We start from the raw sequence: 24,651 nt of genomic DNA, 5'->3' as shown, positions 1-24,651 counted from the left end.
CCCAGGACCCCCGTGAGTCGCACGATCTCGGCATTCAGGTTGCCCAGCTCCTGCCGGCTGCTGTTGCCCTCCCGCCACGCTTGCTGCAGCTCTGCCATGGCCCACGCCAGCTCCAGCCGCATCTGCTCCAGGCTCTGCTCCCGTGCCCTCACCTCCTGCGAGAGGCGGCCCCGCTCGGCCGCGTGCTCCGGGAGGCGTCCTGCAGGCTGTGGGTGACCTGCCAGTCTGGGGACAGCGGGGGTGAGCTGGGGCACAGCGATGGGACAGCCCGGGCAGGGCCACGTGGGCTGACCCTGCTAGGGGGGTAGGATGACCCTTGCAAGGCAGCATCCATCCATGCTGGATGGGAAAGACACAGCAGGGAATTGTGCTGTCAGGAACAGGCGGTGGCAGGGGGGAGCAGGGCAAGGCAGGACAGGATGGATGTAGGAGCAGACAGAGCAGGGTAGTGGCAGGAAGGGTGCAGCAACACAAGGCTGGGCAAGCCTGGGCAGGGCAGGGAGACACCCATGATGTGCAAGGGGTACAAGCCAGCGTGTACCAGACAGGGCAGAGGGATCCAGCTACAAAGAGTGGGCATGGGCAATACTCCATTCACCCCCACCACTCACCCAGGAACTCACCCTAGCCCATCTGCCTCCCTCTCACCACGCTGCCCAACCACCCCCCCACCTCAGAAGTGCCCAGCCCCCCCAACTCACAGCAAGTTCCCAGGGCCACAGTGGCCACCAGCAGCAACAGGCAAGCTACTATCAGTCCCGCAGGGAGGTACTGCCACCAGGACCAGCGCCCTGCAAGACACAACCAACCACAGGCATCACACAGTGAGTCAGGAAACCCCTGACAGCCCCTAGACCTCTTACCTTCAGGCAGCAGAGTGGCAGCATGATAGCACAGGTGGCATGGTTTGGGCACTTCTTCTCTTCAAGAATGGGAAGGGGGTACCCTGAAACATGACCCACTACCCAAGCCAAGACCTCCCCAGGTTCCCTGGGCTCCAGCTAGGCACTCACCTCGACTGGGCTGGGCCCTGTCCCCATCCTGCCCCACCGACAGCGGCTGCATGTTCTCGTAGGGGCTCTCCGCATCATCCATGCCAAGGGCTGTTGGAGGAAGGGAGAGGAGGGCAGATGAGTCCACAAGGTAAGGCATGGTGGGGAAAGTGTAGGGGGTCCCAAGGGCTCTCACCTGCCTCCAATGCCTGGCTGGCCATGCTCCGGCCCCCCATCACCTTGGCAAACCTCAGGTCAGCATAAACCATGCTCTGGGCCATGTGGGCAAGCACTAGGCAAGCCCTGAGCCCTTCTGGCTCCCACCCTACCCTTGGGATGCCTTTCTGGGATGGTCCTGTTCCCTGGTAATTGCGCCGTCTCCTGGGGGTGCAGGGAAGAAGTGGAGTCAGCGTCTTCAGAAGCAGAAGTTTGCTCTGAGCTGTGGCAGATGGGACCAACGAGGCACAGCTGCAGGAACCAGCACCTTCTCATTGGTCCTTGCATCACTGCCCTGTCCCCTCCCACACCCCAAAAGTGCTCACAGTTCCCACGAGCACATGGCAGGTCCAGGGCAGCACTGCCTGAGGTCAGGGCAGTGGCAGAGCAGGGATGGACCCAAATCCCTGGGTCAGGGGAGAGCTGGGGGAGAGTAGGACCAGCCTGGATACAGGAGCACATCACCCTGGGGACAGCCCTGAGGGTGGCTGGAAGTCTTCACGGATGCAGATTTCCCCTCCTGGCCTCTGGGAATGGGTATTTCCCCATGATGTAGCTTGTGCTGCTCCCTTTCATCCTCTCCCTGATACCCTCCTAGAAGACCCCTGGCTTCGGCATCAGTCCAAAGCTCCCCAGAGGGTTACATAGGGCAGTGACACCTGCTTTGCCTTCCCTTCCCCAGACCACAACTCCAGGACTCACAGCATCTCCTCCCTCTGTCCCAACCTTCAGCCCCTCAGCGTCTCAGAGATCTCTACTGAACTGCATACAGAGACGCAGGTTTCAGAAAGGGCACTGAGTTTAGGGACCAGCTGGGCACATCTGGACAAAGCCAGTTCCTGGGACAGGACTGGAGTCATCCAGGGGTGCCAGTGGAGCACAGCATTGCAAGGCCACTCTCCACCACCTCTTCAAGAGCAGTGGAAGTTCTTTTCCACTGGATAAAGGCAAAAATCATGGCCAGCTCCAAAGGGGACAGTAAAGATGTTTGGAAAGCTAAAGGCTGAGCAGCTTCCAGCCAGTCCCCGGGAAGAAGGTGGAGCACATCCTCCTGGGCATGTGGTGGTCCAGGTACAGGGAGGATATGGTGGTGGCTGGGGGGAGCCCAGTGGGATTTACCAAGTGCAAGTGGCACCTGCCTGACCTGCCCACCTGCTGCTGTGGGAGCGATGGGCTGGCGACCAGAGGAGAGCAATGGGGCCCATTTATCATGACCCTTCGAGGTCTGGGCCATAGTAGCCTGTGGTGTCCTTGCTGGCAGAATGGGGAGATGTGGCCGGGAGAAGGGGAGAAGAGCAAGAGCTCACACTGCAATGTGGAAACCCCTTCCAGGCACTAGGGGCTGCATTGCACAGCAATGATGGTCAAAACCCAAAGCAGAGTACTAAGAGGGGGACCCTCCATCCTGGATGGAGGCAGCACCAGAGACACCTGTTCCTACATGAAAGCCAGCCCTCCTCTCCCCTGCCTCAGAGAGCTGGGTCAATTCTTGGTAGTCTGAGCCCTGTAGACCTGTCCAGCACCCCAATACCAAGCTGCACTGTCCCACTGTGGCAATGTATTTGGAGGAAAAGGGACACCTGGCCTATCAAATGTCACTCTTGCTTTAGCAGCTTGATATGGTTAAATAAAGGCTTTATCTGCTCAGCAAGGCTGCAATGTTGTGTGAGAAAGACACCTGGAACAAAGAAAATGGGATCGTTGGCAGTTAAGCAGGCAGAAAAACAGGAGCTGAGCTGGGATCTAATGAGTGCAAGAATGTCAACAATCTTAATGATGGGACTAACCACCTGCATGCTTTTAACACATTAGTATCTGTATAGCAGCGTGTGAACAGTGTATGTAACGCACAGAATTAAGGTGTGATGTGTGTATGAATATTAAAATCGTATATAACCTTGCAGAAACTTCAGTAAAGTGGCTTCAACTAGGATCATACTGATATGTCGTTGAGTCCATGATTTTTGCTCCTGCACCCCACTGCCACCCCAGAGGACCCTGAGCAGTTTCGGGGCATAGAAGGGGCCATGGTGACTGCACCAGAGCCAATAGCAGGGCACCAGTCCCAGCGGCTGTGCTGTCCTCCTCCCACCTACAGCACCTGACAGCAAACCTCTACTTCTCCAGAAACTAGCTGCACTTCTCCTTTGCAGTTCTCAGAGAGGCAGTGACTGCAGCAGCACAGCAGCTGTCAGGACCACCAGAGCAGTTCAGAGTATGGCCCAGAGCGTGGTCTACGCCGACCTGAAGTTTGCCATGGCCCCCCCACTCACCTCCCCCACCTGCCACGCAGCCCCCGATGAGGATGACAGCCCCTATGAGAACATGCCGCCGGCACCGGTGCCCGTGGCACCCAGCCCAGGTGAGGCCCCGGCCGCGGCCACCACTGCGGGGGTGCCCTGGTGCAGAGTGGGCACCGGGTGGCGGCTGTGGCACCGTGCGGTGATGCCCATGGGCACGCATCTCTTGCAGGGCGCCGGCCCCGGCATTGGCGTGTCGCTGTGAGGCTGCTGGCAGCCAGCCTGCTGCTGCTGGTGGCCACCGTGGTGGCCCTGGGGACTTGCTGTGAGTCAGGGTGAGGGCCGCGGGGTGGGGGGGTGGCCAGGGAGGGGGGCACTGGGAGTGGGTTGGGCAAGGGCCAGGCTGCTGGGGGGTTGTCTAGCCTGGGGGTGCTGGAGCTGGTGGTCGAGGGGCAGCACCGCTGCTTGCTTGGCTGCCCGGAGCTGCCCTCCAATTGCCTGCACTGCTTCCCACTGCTTCCCACTGCTTCCCACTGCTTCCCACTGCCTCCCACTGCCTCCCACTGCTTCCCACTGCTTCCCACTGCTTCCCACTGCTTCCCAATGGCTCCCACTGATTCCCACTGCCTCCCACTGCTTCCCACTGCTTCCCACTACCTCCCACTGCTTCCCACTGCTTCCCACTGCTTCCCACTGCTTCCCACTGCTTCCCAATGGCTCCCACTGCTTCCCACTGCTTCCCACTGCCCCCCACTGCTTCCCACTGGCTCCCACTGCTTCCCACTGGCTCCCACTGCTTTCCACTGCTTCCCACTGCTTCCCATTGCCTTCCCACTGCCTCCCATTCCTTCCCACTGCTTCCCACTGCCTCCCACTGCCTCCCACTGCTTCCCACTGCTTCCCACTGCTTCCCACTGCCTCACATTCCTTCCCACTGCTTCCCACTGCCTCCCACTGCCTCCCATTGCTTCCCACTGCCCCCACTACCCCCCACTGCTTCCCACTACCCCCCACTGCTTCCCACTGCTTCCCACTGCTTCCCACTGCTTCCCACTACCTCCCACTGCTTCCCACTGCTTCCCACTGGCTCCCACTGACTCCCACTGCTTCCCACTGCCCCCCACTGCTTCCCACTGGCTCCCACTGCTTCCCACTGGCTCCCACTGCTTTCCACTGCTTCCCACTGCTTCCCATTGCCTTCCCACTGCCTCCCATTCCTTCCCACTGCTTCCCACTGCCTCCCACTGCTTCCCACTGCCTCCCATTGCTTCCCACTGCCTCCCACTGCTTCCCACTGCCTCCCACTGCCCCCCACTGCCTCTCACTGCTTCCCACTGCCTCCCACTGCCTCACACTGCTTCCCACTGCCTCCCACTGCTACCCACTGCCTCCCACTGCCTCCCACTGCTACCCACTGCCTCCCACTGCCTCCCACTGCTTCCCACTGTCTCCCAATACCACCCACTACTTCCCACTGCTTCCCACTGCATTCCCACTGCCTCCCACTGCTTCCCACTGCTTCCCACTTCCCCCCACTGCTTCCCACTGCATCCAACTGCTTCCCACTGCTTCCCAATGATTCCCACCGACTCCCACTGCCTCCCACTGCTTCCCACTGTGTCCCATTACCTTCCACTGCTTTCCATTGCTTCCCACTGCCTCCCAATGCCTCCCACTGCCTGCCACTGCTTCCCACTGCTTCCCACTGACTCGCCCTGCTTCCCACTACCACTCGCTGCTTCCCACTGCCTCCCATTGATGCCCGCTGTCTCCCACTGCTTCCCACTGCTTCCCACAGACTCCCACTAGCTCCCACTGCCTCCCACTGCTTCTCACTGCTTCCCACTACCACCCACTGCCTCCCACTACTTCACACTGCCTCCCACTGCATCCCACTGCCACCTACTGCATCCCACTGCTTCCCACTGCCTACAACTGATTGCCACTGCTTGCCACTGCTTGCCACTGCTTCCCACTGCCTCCTACTGCTTCCCACTGCCTCCCACTGCCACCCACTGCTTCCCACGGCCTCCCACTAACTCCCACTACTTCCCATTGCCTCTCAATTCCACCCACTGCTTCCCACTGCCTCCCATTGCCTTCCCACTGCATCCCACTGCCTCCCACTGCGTACGCACTGCCTCCCAGTGCTTCCAACTGCCTCCCACTGCTTCCCAATATTTCCCACTGCCTCCCATTACTTCCCAATACATCCCACTGCTTCCCACTCCTTTCTCACTGCCTCCCACTGCCTCCCAATGCTTCCCACTGAATCCCACTTCTTCCCATTGCATCCCACTGCCTCCAACTGCATCCCACTGCTTCCCACTGCCTCCCACTGCTTCCCACTGCATCCCACTGCTTCCCACTCCTTCGTACTGTCACCCACTGCTTCCCACTGCATCCCACTGCTTCCCACTGCCTCCCACTGCTTCCCACTGCATCCCACTGCTTCCCACTCCTTCGTACTGTCACCCACTGCTTCCCACTGCATCCCACTGCTTCCCACCGCATCCCACTGCCTCCCACTGCTTCCCACTGCCTCCCACTGCTTCCCACTGCATCTCACTGCTTCCCACTGCCTCCCACTGCTTCCCGCTACTTCCCACTGCTTCCCACTGCCTCCCACTGCTTCCCACTGCATCCCACTGCTTCCCACTGCCTTCCCACTGCCTCCCACTGCTTCCCACTGCTTCCCCTGCCTCCCACTGACTCCCACTGTTCCCACTGCCTCCCACTGCTTCCCACTGCTTCCCATTGCCTCCCAATACCACCCACTTCTTCCCATTGCCTCCCATTGCTTCTCACTGCATCCCACTGCTTCCCACTGCTTCTCACTGCCTCCCTCTGCTTCCCACTGCTTCCCACTGCCTCCCACTGCTTCCCACTGCTTCCCATGCTTCCCACTGCCTCCCACTGCTTCCCACTGCCTCCCACTGCTTCCCAGTGCCTCCCTGTGCTTCCCACTGCATCCCATTCCTTCCCACTGCGTTCCCACTGCCTCCCACTGCTTCCCACTGCTTCCCCTGCCTCCCACTGACTCCCACTGTTCCCACTGCCTCCCACTGCCTCCCACTGCTTCCCACTGCCTCCCAATACCACCCACTGCTTCCCACTGCCTCCCATTGCTTCTCACTGCATCCCACTGCTTCTCACTGCTTCCCACTGCCTCCCACTGCTTCCCACTGCTTCCCACTGCTTCTCACTCCTTCGTACTGTCACCCTCTGCTTCCCACTGCATCCCACTGCTTCCCACTTCTTCCCACTGCCACCTACTGCTTCCCACTGCTTCCCAGTGCTTCCCACTGCCTCCCAATGCTTCTCACTGCTTCCCACTGCTTCCCGCTACCACCCTCTGCTTCCCACTGCCTCCCACTGCTCCTCAATGCATCCCATTGCTTTCCACTTCTTTCCCACTGCCTCGGCTGCCTCCCACTGCCTCCCAGTGCTTTCCACTTCCACCCACTACTTCCCATTGCCCCCCACTGCTTTCCACTGCATCCCACTGCCTCCCACTGCTTCCCACTACTTCCCACTGCTTCCCACGTCCTTCCACTGCTTCCCAGGGCCTGCCACTGCTACCCACTGCCTCCCAGTGCTTCCCACTGCCTACCACTGCTTCCCTCTGCTTCCCACTGCTTCCCATTGCTTCCCACTACCTCCCACTGCTTCCCACTGCCTCCCACTTCCTCCCCCTGCTTCCCACTGCTTTCCACTTCTTTCCCAGTGCCTCCCATTGCTTCCCACTTCCTGCCAGTGCTTCCCATTGCTTCCCACTGCCGTCCACCGCTTCCCTCTGCTTCCCACTGCCTCGCACTCTCCCACTGCCTCCCACTGCTTCCCACTGCTTCCCACTGCTTCCCACTGCCTCCCACTGCTTCCCACTGCCTCCCACTGCTTCCCACTACCACTCGCTACTTCCCACTGCATCCCATTGCTTCTCACTGCATCCCACTGCTTCTCACTGCTTCCCACTGCCTCCCACTGCTTCCCACTGCTTCCCACTGCTTCCCACTCTTTCGTACTGTCACCCTCTGCTTCCCACTGCATCCCACTGCTTCCCACTTCTTCCCACTGCCACCCACTGCTTCCCACTGCTTCCCAGTGCTTCCCACTGCCTCCCAATGCTTCTCACTGCTTCCCACTGCTTCCCACTACCACCCTCTGCTTCTCACTGCCTCCCACTGCTCCTCAATGCATCCCATTGCTTTCCACTTCTTTCCCACTGCCTCGGCTGCCTCCCACTGCCTCCCAGTGCTTTCCACTTCCACCCACTACTTCCCATTGCCCCCCACTGCTTTCCACTGCATCCCACTGCCTCCCACTGCTTCCCACTACTTCCCACTGCTTCCCACGTCCTTCCACTGCTTCCCAGGGCCTGCCACTGCTACCCACTGCCTCCCAGTGCTTCCCACTGCCTACCACTGCTTCCCTCTGCTTCCCACTGCTTCCCATTGCTTCCCACTGCCTCGCACTGCTTCCCACTGCCTCCCACTGCCTCCCCCTGCTTCCCACTGCTTCCCACTGCTTCCCAGTGCCTCCCATTGCTTCTCACTGCCTTCCACCGCTTCCCTCTGCTTCCCACTGCCTCCCACTCTCCCACTGCCTCCCACTGCTTCCCACTGCTTCCCACTGCCTCCCACTGCCACCCACTGCCTCCCACTGCTTCCCACTGCTTCCCACTGCTTCCTACTACCTCCCACTGCCTCCCACTGCTTACCACTGCCTCCCATTGCTTCCCACTACCACTCGCTGCTTCCCACTGCATCCCATTACTTCCCATTCCTTCCCACTGCTTCCCAGTGCTTCCCACGTCCTTCCACTGCTGCCCACTGCCTCCAACTGCTTCCCACTTCCTCCCATTGCTTCCCACTTCCACCCACTGCTTCCCACTTCGTTCCCACTGCTTCCCACTGTCTCCCACTGCCTCCCACTGCTTCCCATTGCCTCCAACTGCCTTCCAGTGCTTCCCACTGCTTCCCACTGCATCCCACTGCCTCCCACTACCACCCACTGGTTCCCACTGGTTCCCACTGCCTGCCACTGCCTCCCACTGCCTCTCACTGCATCCCACTGCTTCCCACTGCTTGCCACTGCCTCCCACTGCTTCCCACTGCCTCCCACTGCTTCCCACTGCCTCCTACTGCTTCCCACTACTACCCACTGCTTCCCATTTCCTTCCCACTGCATCCGAAAGACTCTCACTTCGTCCGAAAGCCTCCCACTGCTTCCCATTGCTTTCCACTACCACCCACCGCCTCCCACTTCCTCCCAGTGCTTCCCATTGCCTCCCACTACCTCCCACTGCTTCCCACTGCCTCCCAGTGCCATCCACTGCCTCTCACTGCATCCCACTGCTTCCCACTGCTTCCCACTGCCTCCCACTGCTTCCCACTACTTCCCACTGCTTCCCATTCCCTTCCCAGTGCCTCCCATTGCTTCCCACTGCCTCCCACTGCTTCCCACTGCTTTACACTGCTTCCCACTGCTTCTCACTGCCTCCCACTGCTTCCCACTGCTTCCCACTGCTTCCCACTGCCTCCCACTGCCTTCCATTACCTCCCAGTACTTTCCACTTCCTCACACTGCTTTCCACTGCCTCCCACTGCCTCCCACTGCCTCCCACTGCTTCCCACTACCTCCCACTTCCTCCCTCTGCTCTTACAGCTTCCCGGTGCCTCCCACTGCTCTCCACTGCATCCCACTGCCTCCCACTGCCTCCCACTGCCTCCCACTGCTTCCCACTGCCTCCCACTGATCCCACTGCCTCCCACTACCACCCACAGCTTTCCACTACCTCCCAGTGCTTCCAACTGCATCCCACTGCTACCCACTGCTTCCCATTCTTCCCACTACCTCCCATTGCTTCCTGCTTCCTCCCACTGCTTCCCACTGCCATCCACTGCTTTCCAGTGCCTCCCATTGCTTCCCACTGCCTCCCACTGCTTCCCATTGCTTCCCACTGCCTCGCACTGCTTCCCACTGCCTCGCACTGCTTCCCACTACCACTCGCTGCTTCCCACTGCATCCCGTAACTTCCCATTCCATCCCACTGCTTCCCACTGCTTCCCACTGCCTCCCACTGCCTCCCACTGCCTCCCACTTCCTCCCAATGCTTCCCAGTGCTTCCCACTACCTCCCACTGCTTCCCACTGCCTCCCAGTGCCTCCCACTGCCTCCCACTGCATCCCACTGCTTCCCACTGCTTCCCACTGCCTCCCACTGCCTCCCACTGCCTCCCACTGCTTCCCACTACCACTCGCTGCTTCCCACTGCATCCCATTACTTCCCATTCCTTCCCACTGCTTCCCAGTGCTTCCCACGTCCTTCCACTGCTGCCCACTGCCTCCAACTGCTTCCCACTTCCTCCCATTGCTTCCCACTTCCACCCACTGCTTCCCACTTCGTTCCCACTGCTTCCCACTGTCTCCCACTGCCTCCCACTGCTTCCCATTGCCTCCAACTGCCTTCCAGTGCTTCCCACTGCTTCCCACTGCATCCCACTGCCTCCCACTACCACCCACTGGTTCCCACTGGTTCCCACTGCCTGCCACTGCCTCCCACTGCCTCTCACTGCATCCCACTGCTTCCCACTGCTTGCCACTGCCTCCCACTGCTTCCCACTGCCTCCCACTGCTTCCCACTGCCTCCTACTGCTTCCCACTACTACCCACTGCTTCCCATTTCCTTCCCACTGCATCCGAAAGACTCTCACTTCGTCCGAAAGCCTCCCACTGCTTCCCATTGCTTTCCACTACCACCCACCGCCTCCCACTTCCTCCCAGTGCTTCCCATTGCCTCCCACTACCTCCCACTGCTTCCCACTGCCTCCCAGTGCCATCCACTGCCTCTCACTGCATCCCACTGCTTCCCACTGCTTCCCACTGCCTCCCACTGCTTCCCACTACTTCCCACTGCTTCCCATTCCCTTCCCAGTGCCTCCCATTGCTTCCCACTGCCTCCCACTGCTTCCCACTGCTTTACACTGCTTCCCACTGCTTCTCACTGCCTCCCACTGCTTCCCACTGCTTCCCACTGCTTCCCACTGCCTCCCACTGCCTTCCATTACCTCCCAGTACTTTCCACTTCCTCACACTGCTTTCCACTGCCTCCCACTGCCTCCCACTGCCTCCCACTGCTTCCCACTACCTCCCACTTCCTCCCTCTGCTCTTACAGCTTCCCGGTGCCTCCCACTGCTCTCCACTGCATCCCACTGCCTCCCACTGCCTCCCACTGCCTCCCACTGCTTCCCACTGCCTCCCACTGATCCCACTGCCTCCCACTACCACCCACAGCTTTCCACTACCTCCCAGTGCTTCCAACTGCATCCCACTGCTACCCACTGCTTCCCATTCTTCCCACTACCTCCCATTGCTTCCTGCTTCCTCCCACTGCTTCCCACTGCCATCCACTGCTTTCCAGTGCCTCCCATTGCTTCCCACTGCCTCCCACTGCTTCCCATTGCTTCCCACTGCCTCGCACTGCTTCCCACTGCCTCGCACTGCTTCCCACTACCACTCGCTGCTTCCCACTGCATCCCGTAACTTCCCATTCCATCCCACTGCTTCCCACTGCTTCCCACTGCCTCCCACTGCCTCCCACTGCCTCCCACTTCCTCCCAGTGCTTCCCAGTGCTTCCCACTACCTCCCACTGCTTCCCACTGCCTCCCAGTGCCTCCCACTGCCTCCCACTGCATCCCACTGCTTCCCACTGCTTCCCACTGCCTCCCACTGCCTCCCACTGCCTCCCACTGCTTCCCACTACTTCCCACTGCTCCCCATTCCCTTCCCACAGCCTTCCATTACCTCCCAGTGCTTTCCACGTCCTCACACTGCTTTCCACTGCCTCCCACTGCCTCCCACTGCCTCCCACTGCCTCCCACTGCTTCCCACTACCTCCCACTTCCTCCCTCTGCTCTTACTGCTTCCCACTTCCTCCCACTGCCTCCCACTGCCTCCCACTGCTTCCCACTGCCTCCCAATACCACCCACTGCTTCCCACTGCCTCCCATTGCTTCTCACTGCATCCCACTGCTTCTCACTGCTTCCCACTGCCTCCCACTGCTTCCCACTGCTTCCCACTGCTTCCCACTCCTTCGTACTGTCACCCACTGCTTCCCACTGCATCCCACTGCTTCCCACTTCTTCCCACTGCCACCCTCTGCTTCCCACTGCCTCCCACTGCTCCTCAATGCATCCCATTGCTTTCCACTTCTTTCCCACTGCCTCGGCTGCCTCCCACTGCCTCCCAGTGCTTTCCACTTCCACCCACTACTTCCCATTGCCCCCCACTGCCTCCCACTGCATCCCACTGCCTCCCACTGCTTCCCACTACTTCCCACTGCTTCCCACGTCCTTCCACTGCTTCCCAGGGCCTGCCACTGCTACCCACTGCCTCCCAGTGCTTCCCACTGCCTACCACGGCTTCCCTCTGCTTCCTACTGCTTCCCATTGCTTCCCACTGCCTCGCACTGCATCCCACTGCCTCCCATTGCTTCCCACTGCTTCCCACTGCTTCCCACTGCTTCCCACTGCTTCCCAGTGCCTCCCATTGCTTCCCATTTCTTGCCAGTGCTTCCCATTGCTTCCCACTGCCTTCCACCGCTTCCCTCTGCTTCCCACTGCCTCCCACTGCTTCCCACTGCTTCCCACTGCTTCCTACTACCTCCCACTGCCTCCCACTGCTTTCCACTGCCTCCCATTGCTTCCCACTACCACTCGCTGCTTCCCACTGCATCCCATTACTTCCCATTCCTTCCCACTGCTTCCCAGTGCTTCCCACGTCCTTCCACTGCTGCCCACTGCCTCCCACTGCTTCCCACTTCCTCCCATTCCTTCCCACTTCCACCCACTGCTTCCGACTTCATTCCCACTGCTTCCCACTGTCTCCCACTGCCTCCCACTGCTTCCCATTGCCTCCAACTGCCTTCCAGTGCTTCCCACTGCCTCCCACTGCTTCCCACTGCCTCCCACTACCACCCACTGCTTTCCACTGGTTCCCACTGCCTGCCACTGCCTCCCACTGCCTCTCACTGCATCCCACTGCTTCCCACTGCTTGCCACTGCCTCCCACTGCTTGCCTCTGCCTCCCACTGCTTCCCACTGCCTCCTATTGCTTCCCACTACTACCCACTGCTTCCCATTTCCTTCCCACTGCATCCGAAAGCCTCTCACTTTGTCTGAAAGCCTCCCACTGCTTCCCACTGCTTTCCACTACCACCCAATGCCACCCACCGCCTCCCACTTCCTCCCAGTGCTTCCCATTGCCTCCCACTACCTCCCACTGCTTCCCACTGCCTCCCAGTGCCTCCCGCTGCCTCTCACTGCCTCCCACTACTTCCCACTGCTTCCCACTTCCTCCCACTGCCTCCCACTGCTTCTCACTACTTCCCACTGCTTCCCATTCCCTTCCCACAGCCTCCCATTGCTTCCCAGTTCTTCCCACTGCTTCCCACTGCTTTACACTGCTTCCCACTGCTTCTCACTGCCTCCCACTGCTTCCCACTGCTTCCCACTGCTTCCCACTGCCTCCCACTGCCTTCCATTACCTCCCAGTGCTTTCCACTTCCTCACACTGCTTTCCACTGCTTCCCACTGCCTCCCACTGCCTCCCACTGCTTCCCACTGCCTCCCACTGATCCCACTGCCTCCCACTACCACCCACAGCTTTCCACTACCTCCCAGTGCTTCCCACTGCATCCCACTGATACCCACTGCTTCCCATTCTTCCTACTACCTCCCATTGCTTCCTGCTTCCTCCCACTGCTTCCCACTGCCATCCACTGCTTTCCAGTGCCTCCCATTGCTTCCCACTGCCTTCCACTGCTTCCCATTGCTTCCCACTGCCATGCACTGCTTCCCACTGCCTCGCACTGCTTCCCACTACCACTCGCTGCTTCCCACTGTATCCCGTAACTTCCCATTCCATCCCACTGCTTCCCACTGCTTCCCACTGCTTCCCACTGCCTCCCATTGCCTCTGACTGCTTCCCACTTCCTCCCATTGCTTCCCACTTCCACTCACTGCTTCCCACTTCCTTCTGACAGCTTCCCATTGCTTCCCACTGCTTCCCACTGCTTCCCACTGCCTCCCATTGCGTCTGACTGCTTCCCACTTCCTCCCATTGCTTCCCACTTCCACTCACTGCTTCCCACTTCCTTCTGACAGCTTCCCATTGCTTCCCACTGTTTCCCATTGCTTCCCACTGCTTCCCACTGCTTCCCACTGCCTCCCACTACTTCCCACTGCTTCCCACTGCTTCCCACTGCCTCCCACTGCCTCCCAGTGCTTCCCACTTCCTTCCCACTGCTTCCCACTGCTTCCCACTGCTTCCCAGTGCCTCCCTCTGCCTCCCACTGCTTCCCACTGGTTCCCACTGCCTCCCTCTGCTTGCCACTGCTTCTCACTGCTTCCCACTGCCTCCCACTGCTTCCCACTGCTTCCCACTGCCTCCCACTGCTTCCCACTGTATCCCATTGCCTCCCACTGCTTGTCATTGCTTCCCACTGCCTCCCACTGCCTCCCACTTCATCCCACTGTCTTCCAATACTACCCACTGCATCCCACTGCCTCCCATTGCCTTCCCACTGCCTCCCACTGCTTCCCACTGCTTCCCCTACCTCCCACTGTCTCCCACTGTTCCCACTGCCTCCCACTGCTTCCCATTGCCTTCCCACTGCCTCCCATTCCTTCCCACTGCTTCCCACTACCACCCACTGCCTCCAACTGCTTCCCACTGCTTCCCAATGATTCCCACTGACTCCCACTGCCTCCCACTGCCTCCCACTGCTTCCCACTGTGTCCCATTACCTCCCACTGCTTCCCATTGCTTCCCACTGCCTCCCACTGCCTCCCACTGCCTCCCACTGCTTCCCACTTCTTCCCACTGCTACCGACTTCGTTCCCACTGCTTCCCACTGTTCCCACTGCCTCCCACTGCTTCCCATTGCCTTCCCAGTGCCTCCCATTCCTTCCCACTGCTTCCCACTACCACCCACTGCCTCCAACTGCTTCCCACTGCTTCCCGATGATTCCCACTGACTCCCACTGCCTCCCACTGCTTCCCACTGTGTCCCATTACCTCCCACTGCTTCCCATTGCTTCCCACTGCATCCAACTGCTTCCCATTGCTTCCCACTGCCTCCCAGTACTTCCCACTGCCTCCCACTGCTTCCCACTGCATCCCACTGCTTCCCATTGCTTCCCACTGCCTCCCACTGCTTCCCACTGCCTCCCACTGCCTCCCACTGCCTCCCACTGCTTCCCACTTCTTCCCACTGCTACCGACTTCGTTCCCACTGCTTCCCACTGTCTCCCACTGACTCCCACTGCTTCCCATTGCCTCCAACTGCCTGCCACTGCCCCCCACTGCTTCCCACTGCCTCCCATTGCAATCCCACTGCTTCCCACTGCATCCCGTAACTTCCCATTCCATCCCACTGCTTCCCACTGCTTCCCACTGCCTCCCACTGCCTCCCACTGCCTCCCACTGCTTCCCACTGCTTCCCACTGCCTCCCATTGCCTCCCACTGCTTCCCACTTCCTCCCATTGCCTCCCACTTCCACTCACTGCTTCCCACTTCCTTCTGACAGCTTCCCATTGCTTCCCACTGTTTCCCATTGCTTCCCACTGCTTCCCACTGCTTCCCACTGCTTCCCACTGCCTCCCACTACTTCCCACTGCTTCCCACTGTCTCCCACTGCTTCCCACTGCTTCCCAGTGCCTCCCTGTGCTTCCCACTGCATCCCATTCCTTCCCACTGCTTCCCACTACTTCCCACTGCCTCCCTCTGCCTCCCATTGCTTCCCACTGCTTCCCACTGCCTCCCATTCCTTCCCACTGCTTCCCACTACCACCCACTGCCTCCAACTGCTTCCCACTGCTTCCCAATGATTCCCACTGACTCCCACTGCCTCCCACTGCCTCCCACTGCTTCCCACTGTGTCCCATTACCTCCCACTGCTTCCCATTGCTTCCCACTGCCTCCCACTGCCTCCCACTGCCTCCCACTGCTTCCCACTTCTTCCCACTGCTACCGACTTCGTTCCCACTGCTTCCCACTGTTCCCACTGCCTCCCACTGCTTCCCATTGCCTTCCCAGTGCCTCCCATTCCTTCCCACTGCTTCCCACTACCACCCACTGCCTCCAACTGCTTCCCACTGCTTCCCGATGATTCCCACTGACTCCCACTGCCTCCCACTGCTTCCCACTGTGTCCCATTACCTCCCACTGCTTCCCATTGCTTCCCACTGCATCCAACTGCTTCCCATTGCTTCCCACTGCCTCCCAGTACTTCCCACTGCCTCCCACTGCTTCCCACTGCATCCCACTGCTTCCCATTGCTTCCCACTGCCTCCCACTGCTTCCCACTGCCTCCCACTGCCTCCCACTGCCTCCCACTGCTTCCCACTTCTTCCCACTGCTACCGACTTCGTTCCCACTGCTTCCCACTGTCTCCCACTGACTCCCACTGCTTCCCATTGCCTCCAACTGCCTGCCACTGCCCCCCACTGCTTCCCACTGCCTCCCATTGCAATCCCACTGCTTCCCACTGCATCCCGTAACTTCCCATTCCATCCCACTGCTTCCCACTGCTTCCCACTGCCTCCCACTGCCTCCCACTGCCTCCCACTGCTTCCCACTGCTTCCCACTGCCTCCCATTGCCTCCCACTGCTTCCCACTTCCTCCCATTGCCTCCCACTTCCACTCACTGCTTCCCACTTCCTTCTGACAGCTTCCCATTGCTTCCCACTGTTTCCCATTGCTTCCCACTGCTTCCCACTGCTTCCCACTGCTTCCCACTGCCTCCCACTACTTCCCACTGCTTCCCACTGTCTCCCACTGCTTCCCACTGCTTCCCAGTGCCTCCCTGTGCTTCCCACTGCATCCCATTCCTTCCCACTGCTTCCCACTACTTCCCACTGCCTCCCTCTGCCTCCCATTGCTTCCCACTGCTTCCCACTGCCTCCCATTGCAATCCCACTGCTTCCCACTGCATCCCGTAACTTCCCATTCCATCCCACTGCTTCCCACTGCTTCCCACTGCCTCCCACTGCCTCCCACTGCCTCCCACTGCTTCCCACTGCTTCCCACTGCCTCCCATTGCCTCCGACTGCTTCCCATTGCTTCCCACTGCCTCCCACTGCCTCCCACTGCTTCCCACTTCTTCCCACTGCTACCGACTTCGTTCCCACTGCTTCCCACTGTCTCCCACTGACTCCCACTGCTTCCCATTGCCTCCAACTGCCTTCCACTGCCCCCCACTGCTTCCCACTGCCTCCCATTGCAATCCCACTGCTTCCCACTGCATCCCGTAACTTCCCATTCCATCCCACTGCTTCCCACTGCTTCCCACTGCCTCCCACTGCCTCCCACTGCCTCCCACTGCTTCCCACTGCTTCCCACTGCCTCCCATTGCCTCCGACTGCTTCCCACTTCCTCCCATTGCCTCCCACTTCCACTCACTGCTTCCCACTTCCTTCTGACAGCTTCCCATTGCTTCCCACTGTTTCCCATTGCTTCCCACTGCTTCCCACTGCTTCCCACTGCTTCCCACTGCCTCCCACTACTTCCCACTGCTTCCCACTGTCTCCCACTGCTTCCCACTGCTTCCCAGTGCCTCCCTGTGCTTCCCACTGCATCCCATTCCTTCCCACTGCTTCCCACTACTTCCCACTGCCTCCCTCTGCCTCCCATTGCTTCCCACTGCTTCCCACTGCCTCCCATTGCAATCCCACTGCTTCCCACTGCATCCCGTAACTTCCCATTCCATCCCACTGCTTCCCACTGCTTCCCACTGCCTCCCACTGCCTCCCACTGCCTCCCACTGCTTCCCACTGCTTCCCACTGCCTCCCATTGCCTCCGACTGCTTCCCACTGCCTCCCACTGCCTCCCACTGCTTCCCACTGTGTCCCATTACCTCCCACTGCTTCCCATTGCTTCCCACTGCCTCCCACTGCCTCCCACTGCTTTCCACTGCATCCCACTGCCTCCCACTGCCTGCCACTGCTTCCCACTTCCTCCCATTCCTTCCCACTTCCACCCACTGCTTCCCACTTCCTTCTGACAGCTTCCCACTACTTCCCATTCCTTCCCACTGCCTCCCACTGCCTCCAACTGCTTCCCACTGCTTCCCACTGCCTCCCACAGATCCCACTGCCTCCCACTATCACCCACAGCTTTCCACTACCTCCCAGTGCTTCCCACTGCATCCCACTGATACCCACTGCTTCCCATTGCTTCCCACTACCTCTCACTGCTTCCTGCTTCCTCCCACTGCTTCTCACTGCCACCCACTGCTTCCCAGTGCCTCCCATTGCTTCCCACTGCCTCCCACTGCTTCCCATTGCTTCCCACTGCCTCCCACTGCTTCCCACTGCTTCCCACTGCCTCGCACTGCTTCCCATTGCCTCCCACTGCTTCCCATTGCTTCCCACTGCCTCCCACTGCTTCCCACTGCTTCCCACTGCCTCGCACTGCTTCCCACTACCACTTCCTGCTTCCCACTGCATCCCATTACTTCCCATTCCTTCCCATTGCTTCCCAGTGCCTCCCATTGCTTCCCACTTCCTCCCACTGCATTCCCAGTGCCTCCCACTGCTTCCCACTGCTGCCCACTGCTTTCCACTTCCACCCACTGCTTCCCATTGCCTCCCACTGCTTTCCACTGCATCCCAATGCCCCCTACTGTTTCCCACTACTTCCCACTGCTTCCCACGTCCTTCCACTGCTCCCCAGTGCCTACAACTGCTACCCACTGCCTCCCAGTGCTTCCCACTGCCTATCAATGCTTCCCACTGCTTCCCACTGCTTCCCATTGCTTCCCACTGCCTCGCACTGCATCCCACTGCCTCCCTCTGGCTCCCAGTGTTTCTCACTTCTGCCCACTACTTCCCACTGCCTCCCATTGCTTCCCACCGCAATCCACTGCCTCCCACTGCTTCCCCTGCCTCCCACTGACTCCCACTGTTCCCACTGCCTCCCACTGCTTCCCATTGCTTCCCACTGCCTCCCACTGCTTCCCATTGCTTCCCACCGCATCCCACTGCCTCCCGGTGCTTCCCACTGCCTCCCACTGCTTCCCACTGCCTCCTACTGCTTCCCACTGCTTCCCATTGCTTTCCACTGCCTCCCACTGCTTCCCACTGCCTCCCACTGCTTCCCACTGCCTCCCACTGCTTCCAGCTGCTTCCCACTGCCTCCCATTGCCATCCCACTGCATCCCACTGCTTCCCACTGCTTCCCACTGCCTCCCACTGCTTCCCACTGCTTCCCCTGCCTCCCACTGACTCCCACTGTTCCCACTGCCTCCCACTGCTTCCCACTGCTTCCCATTGCCTCCCAATACCACCCACTGCTTCCCATTGCCTCCCATTGCTTCTCACTGCATCCCACTGCTTCTCACTGCTTCTCACTGCCTCCCTCTGCTTCCCACTGCTTCCCACTGCCTCCCACTGCTTCCCATGCTTCCCACTGCCTCCCACTGCTTCCCACTGCCTCCCACTGCTTCCCAGTGCCTCCCTGTGCTTCCCACTGCATCCCATTCCTTCCTGCTGCTTCCCACTGCCTCCCATTGCCATCCCACTGCATCCCACTGCTTCCCACTGCGTTCCCACTGCCTCCCACTGCTTCCCACTGCTTCCCCTGCCTCCCACTGACTCCCACTGTTCCCACTGCCTCCCACTGCCTCCCACTGCTTCCCACTGCCTCCCAATACCACCCACTGCTTCCCACTGCCTCCCATTGCTTCTCACTGCATCCCACTGCTTCTCACTGCTTCCCACTGCCTCCCACTGCTTCCCACTGCTTCCCACTGCTTCCCACTCTTTCGTACTGTCACCCTCTGCTTCCCACTGCATCCCACTGCTTCCCACTTCTTCCCACTGCCACCCACTGCTTCCCACTGCTTCCCAGTGCTTCCCACTGCCTCCCACTGCTTCCCATTGCTTCCCACCGCATCCCACTGCCTCCCGGTGCTTCCCACTGCCTCCCACTGCTTCCCACTGCCTCCTACTGCTTCCCACTGCTTCCCATTGCTTTCCACTGACTCCCACTGCTTCCCACTGCCTCCCACTGCTTTCCACTGCTTCCCACTGCCTTCCACTAGTTCCCAGTGCCTCCCACTGCTACCCACTGCCCCCCAGTGCTTCCCACTGCCTCCCACTGCTTCCCACTGCCCCGCACTGCTTCCCACTGCTTCCCACTGCATCCCACTGCTTCCCATTGCTTCTCACTGCCCTCCACTGCTTCCCACTGCCTCCCACTGCCTCCCACTGCCTCCCACTGCTTCCCACTGCCTCCCACTGCTACCGACTTCGTTCCCACTGCTTCCCACTGTCTCCCACTGCCTCCCACTGCTTCCCATTGCCTCCAACTGCCTCCCATTGCTTCCCACTGCTTCCCACTGCCTCCCATTGCAATCCCACTGCTTCCCACTGCATCCCGTAACTTCCCATTCCATCCCACTGCTTCCCACTGCTTCCCACTGCCTCCCACTGCCTCCCACTGCCTCCCACTGCTTCCCACTGCTTCCCACTGCCTCCCATTGCCTCCGACTGCTTCCCACTTCCTCCCATTGCCTCCCACTTCCACTCACTGCTTCCCACTTCCTTCTGACAGCTTCCCATTGCTTCCCACTGTTTCCCATTGCTTCCCACTGCTTCCCACTGCTTCCCACTGCTTCCCACTGCCTCCCACTACTTCCCACTGCTTCCCACTGTCTCCCACTGCTTCCCACTGCTTCCCAGTGCCTCCCTGTGCTTCCCACTGCATCCCATTCCTTCCCACTGCTTCCCACTACTTCCCACTGCCTCCCTCTGCCTCCCATTGCTTCCCACTACTTCCCACTGCCTCCCTCTGCTTGCCACTGCTTCCCACTGCTTCCCACTGCCTCCCACTGCTTCCCACTGTATCCCATTCCTTCCCACTGCTTCCCACTGCTTCCCATGGTACCGTCTGCCTCCAACTGCTTCCCACTGCTTCCCAATGATTCCCACTGACTCCCACTGCCTCCCACTGCCTCCCACTGCTTCCCACTGTGTCCCATTACCTCCCACTGCTTCCCATTGCTTCCCACTGCCTCCCACTGCCTCCCACTGCTTTCCACTGCATCCCACTGCCTCCCACTGCCTGCCACTGCTTCCCACTTCCTCCCATTCCTTCCCACTTCCACCCACTGCTTCCCACTTCCTTCTGACAGCTTCCCACTACTTCCCATTCCTTCCCACTGCCTCCCACTGCCTCCAACTGCTTCCCACTGCTTCCCACTGCCTCCCACAGATCCCACTGCCTCCCACTATCACCCACAGCTTTCCACTACCTCCCAGTGCTTCCCACTGCATCCCACTGATACCCACTGCTTCCCATTGCTTCCCACTACCTCCCACTGCTCCCACTGCTTCCTCCCACTGCTTCTCACTGCCACCCACTGCTTCCCAGTGCCTCCCATTGCTTCCCACTGCCTCCCACTGCTTCCCATTGCTTCCCACTGCCTCCCACTGCTTCCCACTGCTTCCCACTGCCTCGCACTGCTTCCCATTGCCTCCCACTGCTTCCCATTGCTTCCCACTGCCTCCCACTGCTTCCCACTGCTTCCCACTGCCTCGCACTGCTTCCCACTACCACTTCCTGCTTCCCACTGCATCCCATTACTTCCCATTCCTTCCCATTGCTTCCCAGTGCCTCCCAGTGCTTCCCACTTCCTCCCACTGCTCCCCACTGCCTCCCACTGCTTCCCACTGCTGCCCACTGCTTTCCACTTCCACCCACTGCTTCCCATTGCCTCCCACTGCTTTCCACTGCATCCCAATGCCCCCTACTGTTTCCCACTACTTCCCACTGCTTCCCACCTCCTTCCACTGCTCCCCAGTGCCTACCACTGCTACCCACTGCCTCCCAGTGCTTCCCACTGCCTACCAATGCTTCCCACTGCTTCCCACTGCTTCCCATTGCTTCCCACTGCCTCGCACTGCATCCCACTGCCTCCCACTGGCTCCCAGTGTTTCTCACTTCTGCCCACTGCTTCCCACTGCCTCCCATTGCTTCCCACCGCAATCCACTGCCTCCCACTGCTTCCCCTGCCTCCCACTGACTCCCACTGTTCCCACTGCCTCCCACTGCTTCCCAGTGCTTCCCACTGCCTCCCACTGCTTCCCATTGCTTCCCACCGCATCCCACTGCCTCCCACTGCTTCCCACTGCCTCCCACTGCTTCCCACTGCCTCCTACTGCTTCCCACTGCTTCCCATTGCTTTCCACTGCCTCCCACTGCTTCCCACTGCCTCCCACTGCTTTCCACTGCTTCCCACGTCCTTCCACTAGTTCCCAGTGCCTCCCACTGCTACCCACTGCCCCCCAGTGCTTCCCACTGCCTCCCACTGCTTCCCACTGCCCCCCACTGCTTCCCACTGCTTCCCGCTGCCTCCCACTGCTTCCCACTTCCTCCCACTGCTTCCCACTGCTTCCCACTGCTTTCCACTGCCACCCACTGCCTCCCACTTCCTCTCACTGCATCCCACTGCTTCCCACTGCATCCCACTGCATCCCACTGCCTCCCACTGCTTCCCATTGCTTCCCACTGCTTCCCACTGCCTCACATTTCCTCCCTTCCTGTTGCCACCGCTGGGACTTCCTTTCCCATCCCACTGGCACCCCCAGGACAGTCTCTGCCCACAGGCTGAACACTCTTATCCCACTCTCCCTTGCAAGGGCCATGCCTTGAGCAGGGTCAGCCCTCGTGGCCCTGCTCGGGCTGTTCCATCGCTGTGCCCCAGCTCACCCCCGCTGTCCCCAGACTGGCAGGTCACCCACAGCCTGCAGGACGCCTCCCGGGAGCACGCGGCCGAGCGGGGCCGCCTCTCGCAGGAGGTGAGGGCACGGGAGCAGAGCCTGGAGCAGATGCGGCTGGAGCTGGCGTGGGCCATGGCAGAGCTGCAGCGAGCGTGGCGGGAGGGCAACAGCAGCCGGCAGGAGCTGGGCAACCTGAACGTCAAGCTGGGGCACACCAGGCAGGAGCTGGCTGTGCTGCAGGAGGAGATGCAGGAGGTGCAGGGGGAGCTCAGGGCCAGCAAGAGTACTGTGAGCAGCCTGCGTGCCTGCGTGAATACAGGTAGGGCCATGGTGGGGTTGGGGGGACAGGCAGTGATGCTGCCGGGGGGATGTGGGGGCTGGTCACAGCCAGGCTGGCCTCCTGAGCACCCGTGGGAGGGCGAGTGCCTGAGCTGTGCCCCTGCCCCCAGATTGCTGCCCCTCAGGCTGGGTGCTCTACAGGGGCAAGTGCCTCTTCATCTCGATGAGCAGGAAGACGTGGTGGGAAAGCCGTCATGACTGCAGAATGAAATCTGCTCAGCTGCTGGTCCAAGGCAACTGGCCAACCTGGACACTGCCGGTACAGAGCCGGGGGGCTGCAGCACCCCAGGGGGCTGTGGGCAATGGTGGGGCTGGGCAGAACCCCGTGGCGCCAGTGGCATGGCAGCTGTGGACATGCTGAGGTGGCAGCGCAAGCCCTGGGTGCCCGTCCCAGCAGCCTGCGGGGAGGGCATAGCTGGCCCCGTGGCTCCTGGGAACCAGGTGGGCACTGGCCATGGGGCAGGTGCTTGACAGCTTCTCTTGTCCCCAGCAATTTTTGGTGATGAGTGATGAAGCGTACTGGATTGGAGCACAATTTTCTTCTGACTCTAAGAGGACTGTTGTATGGCAGGACAGCAAGCAGTTCTACCCGTAAGTGCAGTGGTCCTTGACACAAAGCACCAGCCCTTTAGCCATGCCAAGGACATGCTGTTTCCATCCTGTGAGTCCCCCCTGGCCAAGGGGGTGATGCTCAAATGATCAGCATCCTGAGGAAGGGGTCCTGGGCAGAGCCCAGCTGCAGGGTTCACTGCCAGATCCCCAACTGGCAGAGCAGGAGGCTGGGGGGAGGAATGTGGCCCTTCCTCGGACTTGTCCTAGTGCCAGGTGTCCCACCTGCCACAGCAGCAGTGGGGCCTGTGAGAGGGGATGTCCACAGTGAGGGTGCTGTCACTGCCCCTCTGAAACATGCTCTGTCTCCTAGGCCCAACCATTCTACAGAGTGTGGCATGTCAGCTGACGGGAATATAGAAAGTTCAAAATGTGTGAGAAAGTACCAGTGGATCTGCGAGCAGCCCCCGATGCTGAGCAGCCCATCCAAGACCTCCCTTTCTTTCCTGGACAAGGACTGACTGTGCTGCCACCCACCTCTGTCACAGGACTCAGGGGCAGGAGCTGGGGGTACACCCCAAGACCCTCTCCGCTGTGCACACGATGTCTCAACCACAACAAAGCACTGGGGGACAGTGTCTGTATTATAAAGCAAGGCTCACGGAAAGCAGATTTTACTCCCCTCTTTCACACTCATGCATACACTTGTATCACCTTGCACCAGCCTTCTGCGTATCCCTGTGTGCCTGCATTAGCCAGTACAGCTCACAGTGACCCAAAACCCCAGTGTGGAGTCCAGCCCCCCCCAGCTGTGCCCCCCCAGGGCTGATGGTGCTGCACTAGCACTGCTGCAGAATGTGCCATCTGCATCTTTTCAGGGCTGGGGGGTAACAGTGCCATTGGCATCCCCAACCTGTCCCTTCCCACAGCACTGACAGCTCCCATCCTGCCATTTCTCCTGCCTCCATAATCTGCCCAGGGCTTTGGGCTGGCCCCAACCTGGGAAGGGTGCAAGAGTGGTGCCACCAGACGCAAAACTTCTGGAAAGCCCTGAAACCGAGTGGGAGATGGGGGAGCACTGGGGAACCCTGACCAGGGGGTGCTGTGTTGGGTCTGGCTGAGCCCCCCAGCAGCCCTCATAGTGCTGTGCTTTGTGCTGATAGCAAGAAAGGCGGTGATAACACACCGGTGTTTCAGCTACTGCTGAGCAGCACTCACACAGCATCTGGGCTGTCCCTCCAACATTCCCCCCTCACCAGTAGGCTGGGGGTGGGCAGGATCTGGGGAGGGGACATGGCCAGGACAGCTGGCCCAAACTGACCGAAGGGATATTCCATACCATATGAAATCTGCTCAGATATAAAAGCCAGAGAAAGGAGGAGGAAGGAGGGGAATTTGTTACTTACAGTATTGCTGTCTAGAGCGACTGCTACACGTACTGAAGCCCAGCTTTCCGGAGAGTGGCTGAACTTCGCCTGCCGATGGGAATTAAAAAAGAAAATCTTTTGTTTTGCTTTGCTTCCAT

The 24,651-nt window shown here is 59.9% G+C and overlaps 2 protein-coding genes across 2 annotated transcripts; one reads left to right on the top strand and one right to left on the bottom strand.

The window, feature by feature from the left end:
- Positions 1 to 6: 6 nt before the first annotated feature.
- Positions 7 to 1,425, bottom strand: CD72 (CD72 molecule). The gene is made up of 4 exons (XM_055791436.1): positions 1,189 to 1,425; positions 1,014 to 1,103; positions 702 to 791; positions 7 to 225 (listed from the first exon to the last, which is right to left on the bottom strand). Exons 1-4 carry the CDS (start codon positions 1,271 to 1,273, stop codon positions 149 to 151), a joined length of 342 nt encoding a protein of 113 aa, XP_055647411.1. The 5' UTR covers positions 1,274 to 1,425; the 3' UTR covers positions 7 to 148.
- Positions 1,426 to 3,359: 1,934 nt separating this feature from the next.
- On the top strand, positions 3,360 to 24,178 carry LOC129782772 (B-cell differentiation antigen CD72-like). Its single transcript, XM_055791434.1, has 6 exons — positions 3,360 to 3,570; positions 3,681 to 3,773; positions 22,243 to 22,557; positions 22,688 to 22,836; positions 23,068 to 23,168; positions 23,500 to 24,178. Exons 1-6 carry the CDS (start codon positions 3,426 to 3,428, stop codon positions 23,645 to 23,647), a joined length of 951 nt encoding a protein of 316 aa, XP_055647409.1. The 5' UTR covers positions 3,360 to 3,425; the 3' UTR covers positions 23,648 to 24,178.
- The last annotated feature ends 473 nt before the right edge of the window (positions 24,179 to 24,651 follow it).

The sequence above is a fragment of the Falco peregrinus genome, chromosome Z (assembly GCF_023634155.1).
Source record: "Falco peregrinus isolate bFalPer1 chromosome Z, bFalPer1.pri, whole genome shotgun sequence".
In the NCBI taxonomy this organism is placed as follows: domain Eukaryota; kingdom Metazoa; phylum Chordata; class Aves; order Falconiformes; family Falconidae; genus Falco; species Falco peregrinus.
The sequence above is the reverse complement of the archived record's forward strand: the minus strand, read 5'-3'. Positions and strand labels throughout refer to the sequence as shown.